General features: G+C 41.7%; 1 protein-coding gene across 1 annotated transcript; it reads right to left on the bottom strand.

The window, feature by feature from the left end:
* Positions 1–900: 900 nt before the first annotated feature.
* cx43.4 (connexin 43.4) lies at positions 901–10,459 on the bottom strand. Its single transcript, XM_034208757.1, is given in 5 exon segments — positions 901–2,284; positions 2,408–2,699; positions 2,701–2,771; positions 2,774–3,581; positions 10,207–10,459. Coding segments are annotated over 4 exon segments (1,152 nt in total). The 5' UTR covers positions 3,549–3,581; positions 10,207–10,459; the 3' UTR covers positions 901–2,270.
* Positions 10,460–12,094: the final 1,635 nt, after the last annotated feature.

The raw sequence follows: 12,094 nt of genomic DNA, 5'->3' as shown, positions 1-12,094 counted from the left end.
TTGTGCATATGACCTTTCTGTATGTATGTTTATGACGTTGTTAAACTGGAACTAATTTACACCTTAAATTATTAATATATACATAAAAAAAAGGTTTACAAGTATCCAACCTGCAAATTGCTATTTTAAATCAACATTGCTCTGCACACTTGCTAAAGATAATTTGTGTCGACATCTCAGTTCATTTGTAGGGCTGCGTGAGTATGGCCAAAAGTGTAGGAGTAAATCTCACTGTAAACTATTCATCACCAAATTCGGTGTTATGACACATCATAACTCGCTTTATGCACACACATACATTTAGCATGGTTTAGAAAAAAACGGGCTCCGTGTTACAGGACGGGTCGGGTGATTCTGCAGCTCCTGATCGGAGCAGAGAGACACGTTCACTAAGCCGAAAAACTATATCCGGTCACAGAGATCTGCTATTTTAAAATAAAGTCAACACATATCAACCTTAAATATAGTCTATATTAAGAACGAGAACATTTTTACAAGTGTTTTGTAAACATAGGACAAATGTGGGAGGGTGATGACGTCAGAGCATTGTCCTATGTGCCGGGGCAGCCCCGGCCCAATTTAACCCCTGGTAACCAGAGCACGGCTCTGCTTTACACACATTTTTAAGATAAGATATTTAAAATGGCACTGTCGTATACATTTAATTAATCCATTTGATAATATGTAATCAACTTAGGCACCCCTCCCATAAAAAAAAAACCCAATTACAATACAAATATTCACAACTCCTATTTAAATACCTGAATCATTTCGAATATTTGATTAATCATTCTCATCCCTAGTTGCTACCATCAGATCAGGTGATGTTACTTAAACAAAATGACAATCTTACAGGAATTGGACAGTTTTGAAACCAGAATGAAACCACTTGGCAAAAACTTTTGTTGCAAAAATTTATTTAAAAAACTAGCCAAAAGTACTATCAATACAAAAAGTATAAAAAGTACAAAAAGCATTTTCAAAAAGAACTTGAGATGACAATGTTTGAGTTGGCACTGTGGGTATGATTCAGAATACAAAATGATGGCATCTTAGAGCATCAAGGCATTGAAATGGTTACATTGTTTTACAACCCTCATTCAGACTCTGGAACAGTGTATCCACAAATCTGCACTTTAAGCGGAATACATGAAAATGTTCCCAATTACACCGTAAAATATGATTAAATCTACCTGTGTAAGGAATAAGGGAATGTTTGCAGGTCGGCGACGATGAGTAAATAATAAAATAAGCCGAAGGTTCCAAAAATGTTTTTGCTTTTGAACTCAATCGTACTAAATCCTTTCAGAATGCACCTGTCCATGGTTCAGCTTCAGGGAACTAAGACAGCAATGAATGTCATTCCTATAAAATAATAATCTGCCACAGTGACAAAAGCCTCTTCTCGACATCACAATACTTACTAATACAAAAATAAAGAACAGCATCAAATACACGCTTTAAACAATACAGGATAATATCAAGAGTTCATGTGTTTCAAGCATTACCCAGGTTTGTTCATTCCTTTGGACAGAGGCACCCCAAGTGTGTTCCAGTTACCATCAAAGCACCAGGCTTGGGAATGTTGACTGGTGCATTGTCAAAATAATAAAGAGGAAGAAAGAAAAAGTGACACACTTGAGAAACCTTTGTATGAAAAATAACTCCTTAAAAAAAAGTCTTCATTGGCATGACAATAGTTCCAGTACCTTGCTTTTATGAGTGGTGTCTTGTCCATTGACATTTCATTGCAGCTCACTCGACGTACAAAAATCTTACAGTTTAAACATGTTTTTCCCACAACAACTGGCTTGGCCATACCTACAAATAGCCAGAATACAGAGTTCCAGTTTAGGTCTAAGGCAAACTTGAGATGCATTCACTGTGAACTTCCAATGGGATAAACTCTTTAGAGTATGACGAATAGCTTTTAAGTCTTGTAATGAAAACATTAAAATATTCAAAATAGAATAGCTGCCCTGAGGGGGAAGTACATGGTAACCTTGACCATTCTTGCTGACGGAAGTTTGTAAGCACTTTGGATCTTCAGACAGGCGTCTCAATTATTGCTGGAGTGAGACGACTGCTCTCCTCCTTTGACTCGATGCTCGACCGTGGCTGGCCGTAACACTGGAAGGCTTGGGTTGACTTCATCCACCTCAAGCAAAAGTCTCACACACACACACTCACACAAACACACACTTTGATTCCCTTATGTCCTCTCACTGATGGGAATTTCAGTCTAGAGTGTCAGCTGGGCTGATGAAAATCTATGCACGGAGACCTGTGAACAAAGATACAGAGCCAGTGTTAGTAAAGCTTTTTGTTGTGATCAAAGCTACAGAAAAGATTAAAAATACAAACGTATGGTTGTTTCTCTTAGGTTGAAAAGGGTTGGATGCCTTACCTTTTTCACATGTACTGCTCTGCTTCTCCTGGGCAAAGTTTAGCCTGTTCTGCTCCACTGCAGTGCCGTTGGACTCTGGGCTGCTGCTGCGTGAAGGACTGCTTTCCCCGTTCTGGTAAGCCAAGTCCAGGTGCTGCTGAGCCAGCTTCAGGTGTCTCCGCAGCCTCTCCAGCTCCCGCGATGACACCTCATCCCCGAACGACTCGCGGCCCGAGTCTCCCAGGTTGTCCCTGAAGCCCATTTTCCCCGACGGGTCCTTCTTCAGAGCCGTGTTGTAGCCGGGAGGTGCTGATGGCTGGCGGCAGATGGAGGACCTTTGGCTGGACAGAGCTGGGAGACGGGGGGTGGCGGGCCTGGGCGCGCAGAAGCAGTCTCGGACACCACTGATGCCGAGGTGGAGGATCTCCAGCAAGGTAAAGAGCAGACACAGAGCGCTGACGCCATACATGATGAGCAGGAAGATGGTTTTCTCTGTGGGGCGCGAGACGAAGCAATCCACGGTGTGCGGGCAAGGAGAGCGTGTGCATACGTAGGACGGGACCACCTCCACACCGTACAGTACGTACTGCCCGAACAGGAACGAGGCTTCGAAGATGGCACGGGACAGCAGCTGGAACACGTAGACCTTCATCAGGCCGTCACGCTTGATGCGACGGCGCCCATCGTGCTTCTTGCTGGGCTTCACCACCACTTCCTTCTCCTTATCTGGCTCAATCTCCTCCAGGATCATGGGGTCCTCCTCACCATTGTCCTCCGCTTCTTCATAGTCCCGGTTGGCACCGCGGCTTACTATTGGCATTCTCTTCCTGCTCCTCGGCAGGTAGTCGTCGTCCTCCATGCGGGCGATCTTATGCATGGCAAAGCCGAGGTACATGACGGTGGGCGTGGTGATCATAATCACCTGAAACACCCAGAAGCGAATGTGCGAGAGAGGCGCAAACGCATCGTAGCACACGTTTTCGCAACCAGGTTGCTGTGTGTTACACACAAATTTACTCTGTTCATCGTAGTAGATCGACTCGCCCCCGACAGCGGTCAGCACGATGCGAAAGACGATGAGGAGGGTGAGCCAGATTTTGCCCACAAAGGTGGAGTGGTTGGAAATCTCGTCCAACAGACGCGTAAGGAAGCTCCAACTCATTTTGGATCTGGAACAGGAAGGAACCTCTCAAACCTGTGCAGAAAAGGAGAACATTGTGGTTAGGGCTCATGTTTTTTTACAAGTAAATTTTTTTTTTTTTATATTTATTTGCCATTAACAATAAATTACAGAAAAGTGTTCTTAAACTGGTAAGTATGTCCAAGATTTGTGTATCATGTGCTAGACAAAACATTTGAAGCTTGATTGAACCCAAGTTTTGACTATGTTTTTTGCTCCATTTAGCCACGAGGTGGAGCTATTGTGTCACTGTTAAAAAAAAATTGAGACTCAAAACATCACTGCTATGCTTTGACAAAAGGCATGCTCAGACAAACAGCTCTGAGCTGCTCTCAGATGCCGTCACAGAATTGTGCAACCACACTGCCATTAAAAGACTGAAGTCAAATCATGTAAGCAGGGGGACTGAGGCATATAAAGAAAAAAAGACGTTATGAGCTTGAGGCAAACACGTTGGAACCAGAAGGTGTGAAATGTCTAGTCATGGTTGATTATTCCCAACTAAGATTGCCAAAACTGAGTAATGAGCTGATGGTAAAACACGAAAGGGCAATGAGGAGCTCCTGTGGTTTCACACCATCTGTGACCAACCTCATAACTTCTGCAGAGTAATTAACCACCACTATAAACCATCAGGCATGCACCAAGTAAGCAACAGCAGTTTGTGACTTTGAAGATTTTACCATTCTCTCAACCTAATATTCAACACCCATTTCTCTACTTTAGTTGTCTTTGACATCAACAAAGGGTTCGGTAGTTTCTTAGGGCAGTATAGAGATCTTAAACCTTATATAACAAAACATTACCTTATATGCCACACAAAACAGACACACAATGTTCAGGGCTATGGAAAAACTAGGAACACAACTAACCGAATAAGAGATGCAATTGTGACAACTAGGGGTGCACCGAATCGGAAATTCTTGGCCAAAACCGATACCGAAAATAGTTGGCCGAAAACCGAATGCCGAAAGGCCGAAAATGATTAATAGAAATATATATATATAATGTATACATTTTTTACCAATGTTGTTCAGCTACCTGATTATGGAAATAGACATGATTATGGCAAAACTTAACTTAAATAATAATCACTATTATGGGTCCATACAACATTTATTCAGCACTTTTGAATGCATACAGTACATTTATATATGTCATGTATTATTGCTAAAAAACATTATATCGCAGTCTTAGTGTCGCCAACTCGTTTCTAATATGCAAAGACAACAAATGCGTCTATCGTATTTTCGATCAGACGAGATCTCTCTCCCCAGTCTGTGTGCGAGGGGGCGGGGCAGTTTACACACACGCAGCTGCTACATGCAGCGGAGCACACTGCGGAGATGGCGGAGAGAACGCGCTCCGAGGTGTGGTTAAACTTTACCCGTCTCGATGTGGAGAATACTTGTTACCATAAGTGCAATAAGAGTTTAGCATGTAAGCACGAGCAATTTGTCTAAACATTTAGCAAAAGTGCACCGCATGCAGACGGAGGAATGCACCGGGTTCGACCGTCTTTCTAGCAGCTCTGTAGCCCCATCCACGAGTAACGTTTCCACGTCAGGTGTTATGTATGCTAGCAGCAACACACGGAGTTAACTACATTATACAAACATGGGTTAATGATTAGAGGTAACTGAGTTATTTATTTTGTTAAAATTTCAGCTATTCTGTTTACAGTCTGTCATCAGATTATTTAATACGATTTGTTAAAGGCTCAGGGCAATCTCGATGACAAAGGTCAATGTTCCCCCCCCCCTGTGAGCCAGCCGCGAGCATGGTCGCCGCGTCTTTATTACGTCATCACAACAACACGTTAGGTTACCAACGTAAGCCTGTTCTGACATTCGGTGATATTTTTTCGGTGCTAAAACCCTTTCGGCCGAAAGGGCCTTTTTAACCATTTTCGGTGGCCGAATATTCGGTGCATCCCTAGTGACAACCAAACTATCAAAGAGATTACCTTTTTAAGAAAAGCACATCTTAAACTGCATCCATAACACATTGTAAAACCAAGAAACTGTAAGGTTTAAATGGCTCTGACAACCATCACATTGAAGGTTTTCTTGCCTTTCCGTGGCTTCAAAAGCAGTTACATTCAATGTTTTACCAACTGCAACACAAAATGCATCTTGAAGAAATATACAGTCCAACAAGTATAGCCTGTGTTAATATGTCACATTTAAAATCAAGCTAGTAACAAAACAAAGCCCATCCATAGCTCTGCAATTCACAAAGACCAGTGACTATTCTGTATGTACAACAAGAAAGTGGAACAACATCAAAGTACATTGACAGTTTTTTGGGCGGGCAATGCATATGAAGTGTATTGCATAGCAATCTTAACAAAGTACCATTTAAGAGCCATGCACGATGGGGTTTAGTTATACTTTTTTATTTCGGTACTTAACAATATAAAAAAAGCTTATGGACCCATATGGGAGTCTGGGTTCATGTTTCCTTGTCTGCCAATGAAGCCAAATCTTGGGTAACCACCACGATAAGAGATATACTTCTCCTACTTATACTTTTATCTTGTTCCTTACTCAGGCACTAAACATCAGTGTTGCCTTAAATAACACTGCAACCTATAGAAAAACATATAAAAACTATCGGTTAAATACAAGTTATCTAAATGTTAGTTGCTTTCTCTTGTCTTGATTTGCTCATTTTGTATTGGGGTAACCCAAAAGCTACAGTAATCTGTTCTCCAGTTTGACTTTAGTAGTGATATACATGGATTAGTTTACCGACTAATAAGTAATAGTATCTGAATACATTTTAAGTTTGTAACCCTCCAAACCATGTAGATAACACAAATGAAAAGTAGTTGTTTTCAGTAGGGATGCACGATATTGGTTTTTTGAAACCGATACCGATACTGATAACTTCCTGCTTCTCAAGACCGATACCAAAAAAAATGTTACGCCACTAATTATTTTAACGCATGTGTATTTTTTTTCCTTGGCCGACCCGTAGTTTCAGAGCGCATCGAGTTTAAAATACCATCTACAAGCTGATGCTGACAGCCCCGCTCCTGCCGCCCGCTTGTGGCAGACCACACTTCCACGCTCACCGGCAGGCACCGACCATAGACTGTATATATATATAAAGGCACCGACTGGCCATCTGGAGGACCGGGAGGGTGTGTGTATGTGTGGCCCGAGCGAGCGAGAGACCTTACGTGCATTGTTGTTGTTAGCATCTGGTGCTAGCTAGCTGCGCTAACAGATATAAGGAGATGTTTAAATGAAAACAGAGGAGCGACATTTCGCCACAACTGCACCGAGCACTTGACTTTATGCAGGCAGCCAGACAGTGGGACATTGTACGAAAAGTCAGCACACTCAGCACGGATAGTGCGCAACATGATTGCAGCGTCCAGGCAGCTCCGGTTCGAGCATATGCCTTGAGTTGCACATAGCTCCAACGCCCATACCACCGACGACATGTTTGTTTACTGTCCTGGCTTCACGGCCGCACACCATTTACGCCACAGCCAGGCATGAGTTAGGGAGCGCTGGATTTGTGAAGAACTCCCCTCTTCCTAAACCACTAATACCACAGTACTGGCAAAACGGGAGGAGCTGAGTGAAAAACAAGCGCCCCTCATCCCAATCCACCCACACCGCAGTATTTTTTTCTTTTTTTTACCCAAAAAATATATTGTATATTATCGGGGCTATTAATACTGGTATCGGGATGACGTCATAATTCCTAATATCGGGCCGATAATTATCGGGCCGATAATTATCGTGCACCACTAGTTTTCAGTGATAGTAATGAATGTGAATGAGGGACTGAGAAGTAAACAGCCGCAGTGAACTTGAAATCTGTCAATATGCATTTAAGGAATGCAGAGGGGGGGGAAAATAAATCAATAACTCAAGTCAAGTAAGGCAAAGAGAGCATGTACTGTCAGACAATCCCATAAACTAGCACTGACAAGCCCCTGCAGATGATAGATCACCTCCTAGAGCTTCATGAGAGATCTGTAATAAGAATTGTAAGTATGCAGGACTCAGGGTGCGAATGAGAGTACTGTATGGACATAACATAAAATAATAAAGAACAACATGTTTCCTTTGGGTGGCAGCCACGTAGGCACTAAGAATAATTGATGAATGGCCAGCTGTAAGAGACTCACTTTCATGATTGACTCATTGGCTTTAAATCTATACGTTAAAGACAGTATGAGAAAGTCTACTATTGTATGGATTGCATATGTGGTCCTGTTTTCACCAATAAAGTCAGCGTGCAGTTAAACTAACTCCTGCGTGTTTCTCCACAAAATGTCCCAGCAAAGTTGTTTACCTGCTGCTTTTATGATGTTTTCCTGTTTACAGCTCACAAAGACTTCCCTTATCATCTTCCATCTGTGGCTTTCATGCACTGCTGCCTGCATGCTACTGCATCCCAGGTACACTCAAACCCACTTTCCTACATCAAGTCATCTGAAACCACAGTCCTACACAAATGAAGCTTTTGTCAAACAAAAAAAATGTGGGGACATTTTAGACCAACTTAAAATGTTAAACATGGGAAATCTAAGTCTGCATGTAGTTATTTCAGCTATATTCTAGCATCATAAGGGCATTAAATCATGTAAAATGTTAATTACGTTGCTCTTCTGTCAGGCTACAACGGACATGTCATGTATATGATTCAGCAGCACAGTTGGGTCGTAATCTGGGTTAACGGTTATGAAATGCCTCCGGCTACTGTCAAGCTGACATCCATGCCTAAGGAAAACCACAGCCTCACATGCAGCGTCTGTCAGAGAATGTGTGTCAAATCCGCATTGAAAACAATAGTATTATACTGCAAAGCTAAAGGCTGTAATGTTATATTTGCAATTTTCACAGACACCTGTTCAATGTTAGGTTGTTGCTTGCTATTCTGCCTTAATGCCCCTGGTAGCACTGTGCTACAATTTTTGCCTACAGTGCAAACAATGTCTGTTCCAACTTGTGCCGTCAGTAAAGGAACTGAAAAAAAACGTTTTTTGCACAACAGCACAGGGGGCAAATACGTTAAGCTAGAGTCATATTTCATTCATGGCTAACTCAAATCAAAGTGGCTACACATGCATCTCATCCAGGCAATTTCAGAGAACTGTGGCTACTATAGCATCAGATACTTGATGCGTTTAGGCTAATGCCAATTCTGACACTCGTTAGCTAATAATGAGCAAAATGCTTTCCCCCTACAAACTAGCCTTGTTGATATATTTTGATGATAATTGATACATGCATTAGGCTACCCCAGAAATGTGGATTTCTAAATTAAACTGTCTTGTCACTTATTCGCCAAGCTGAAATTATCAATAAGTAGACATTGGCATGGCATTTTTTCAATCTGACTGGACATTACCATATTCAACAAATGTTAAATCCAGTTTTGAAGTGCTCCTTTAATGTTAACATGATAAAGTGTTTGTATTCCAAATCAGATTTGCATGTGTCTATTATATCAATTCCATGGCCATCTACTGGAGCAGACCTAGCTTAATGTGGCACTCCAAAGAAAACAGCCTGTTTCTAAGTATGGACTAAAGTAATGCAGCAGCTTCTCCACAATGACCGAGTCCTACAGAACAGAGAGGCTTGTGTGGCTCTCACATCTGGGAGGCTAGTTATGGTTATCCCTTCCTTATCCCAAAGCCCTAAAGCTAAAGAGGCCCTGGGCTTAGGGAGGAATAGGCCGAAGGAAAAGACAAGAAAATGAGTCAAACTGGGAAATGACTTTTACTGGACTGTGGTGGCAACACTAGGAACAATTAAACTAATCCGCCCTTTGTATCTTTGTTAGTCATAATGCCAAAGGACTCATAATTGTGTAATGTCTGGAATAAATAAAAGACAGAAAAAGGGTAGTCCTGTAACAAATTAAATATATATATATTAAAAACCACAAGACTACAATGTAAAATATGGAACTAAATAAAACCAAATGTGCACGAAGTTTAAGACAGAAATCCTCCGTGTTGCTAACGTGACAGCGTCACCGCGCGACTCCACATGCTGCTCACAAACATTTCCATGGATAATTGAGTTTACAGCTGCGACACATTGTTTGAACAAACTCACCATTTAGGAGTTAGAGTAGTGTTTAAGCTTAAAATGTGGCTATTTTGCCAGATTATGAGTTTGCCGGTATATTACGCATTTCAGAAGGGGGGAAACAACAAGACACGACCCATGCGCGCTATTCCATCCCCAAATCCAGGCTTCATAGTCAAGAAATAAAAAAATACCCAAATGTTCAGCATAGGCTACCAGCAGAATTACACCGCACGTGCCGGTAATGACAATCAATACTGAGCCAAAAACGCTTCAAATTCAAATTATTTCACATAATGGGACTCGTTTTCGTGTTTTAATTAACGATATATCTGCCAGCCTGTGCGAATGAACTTAAGTTATTGTTTAACGATACATTTGCCAACCCTGTTAGTGGTATTCCTGTTGTACACATTGGTTGTTAAAATGAAGAAATAACCACAGATCTTAATAAGAACACGTATTTGCTCGGCTCAAAAGTTAAAGATATAGCCTAACTTGAGCCATGGTATAATTGTTAGCTAAAAGGCTACGTAATGATGTTGCCGCGTTTGCGCATTTGTTTGTGGTCTTACCTTCAGTTGTGATTTCGGGTCCTGTATTTTTCCCACCGGCTCTTTGGGGTTGCTGCTTGTCTCGAGAGCTTTTCCTTCGTTTTCTCTTTATTGAAATAAAGCCCTCGCTCTAATTTCAACCCATCCAGTTTTTATTTTCTGCGAGGAGCCCGCTTGCTTCTCCAGTTGTGTGTTGTACTGCGGGGTGAGGACAAAGACTATTCCGAAATCCCCCCCTTTTCTCCTCCCAGTTTCAGCCGAGCACCCCACCCCCTGTCTGCGCAGAGTGGAGGAAAACGATCCACTGCCAGCATTCTTGATGCAATCCGTGCTAGAACTTTTCCCTGGATTCAGATACTGACAAAAACTCTGAGTCACTGCCATTTGAAGAAGGGTTCGATGAACAAAGATTAAAGACAAATAATTACTGAAAAATATATTAAAATGTTGGGTATTCAAAGACAATATGTTTTTTTATACTTGGTGTAATAATAATAATAATAATAATACATACATGGGACTTATATAACGCTTTTCTAAAAACTAAAAGAAGCTTTGACAGAGAATAAAACAACAAAAATACAAAAACAGATAAACAAAAACAGAAAAGAGGGGGTGGGTGGTCAGTGATTGAATGCAGTGTTGAACAGGTGGGTTTGTGATGAGTGTGACTCTCAAAGAAAGCAAACAATTTAATCTTTCACTCCATCAGAAAAAAAAGCTTAAGATGTTATTCATGTCATGGCCTGTTATCTGCTAAATCAGCCCACATGGCTCCTAGCAGCAGGTGAAGACAAACGTAGTCTGGTGTTGAGTTTGTGTGGTCTGTCAGGCAGCCGCTCTATCACCATCTAACCTTTGTTTCTGTTGGGATGTGGAACAACATACTGAGTGCCCCCCTTCCTGCTGATGCAGATGTTCGGAAGTTGTTGCCATCGTGAGGCCCCTTCCTCCGTGTCACACTTTCTTTGGCAAGAGTAGCACGTGTTTCCTTGACCCCGCTTAGAATCCCTTTGAAGCTACTTCCTCCAAGTAAAAATGCTCATTAATAGATGTCAAAAGAGTGTTGATTCTATTTTAAGCCAGGATTTATGTTTTGAATTTTGAGGCGGTCTAAGCCAGCAGTGTCATAAATCACAAAGTCAGTCACCTTTACTCAGCACTATGTGAACTTGTGGGCAAGAAAAAAAAGAAGGGACATCTACCATCTGCTGTTTGGTACTAGCCTAACACTCAATCAAAATGTTTATTTCCTTTAAGCAGTTAAATTTCCAGCAGGCTTACACTGCATTTTCCCCAGAGAAGTGACCTAAATGAGAAATGTGTGGTTCCCCCGATTAAATATTGCAGGCATCCAGTCAGCATCAGTGTCCTGAGGTAGTCACTCAAATTGAATGATCACATTGTTTTGCCCAGCTCTCCTGAAATGCCAGTGTCCATTGCTGACCCACCTACAAGCAAAAAACGTAGACAAAGCAGACTCTACTTCCACACATTCCTTGTAGCGATTGGGCTCCAAAGATAGGGAAATGGTGGTATTTGTGTCATTTTTTTTTTGAGCTGGCTGGGGAAAGCACATAACCAGCAGATATTGTTTGATATCTGCTGCAAACATGAGGTTAGTAGAGGAATGCATTGCCCTTCCCCCTTCTCAGGGAGCAACGTGGCTCTATTGTGAACCACAAGCATGCTTTTATTCATGGGGTGTAATGTGGGGTGCCCTGGTAAACCACAGTCCTAATGACAGAGGGAGATAATCTGGAGACTCAGAGTAGCCCAGCCTTGTGGTTCCTTCAGACCATGAGCTTAAAATGTAGATATAAAGCTGAAAATCAACATGCACTTAAGAATAAGGGTAAAGCGCCAGTCAGATTGTCTGTGTCTATAGGACAACGATGTTCCCATTGTT

This window comes from Gymnodraco acuticeps, unplaced genomic scaffold, assembly GCF_902827175.1.
Source record: "Gymnodraco acuticeps unplaced genomic scaffold, fGymAcu1.1, whole genome shotgun sequence".
Taxonomy (NCBI): domain Eukaryota; kingdom Metazoa; phylum Chordata; class Actinopteri; order Perciformes; family Bathydraconidae; genus Gymnodraco; species Gymnodraco acuticeps.
The sequence above is the reverse complement of the archived record's forward strand: the minus strand, read 5'-3'. Positions and strand labels throughout refer to the sequence as shown.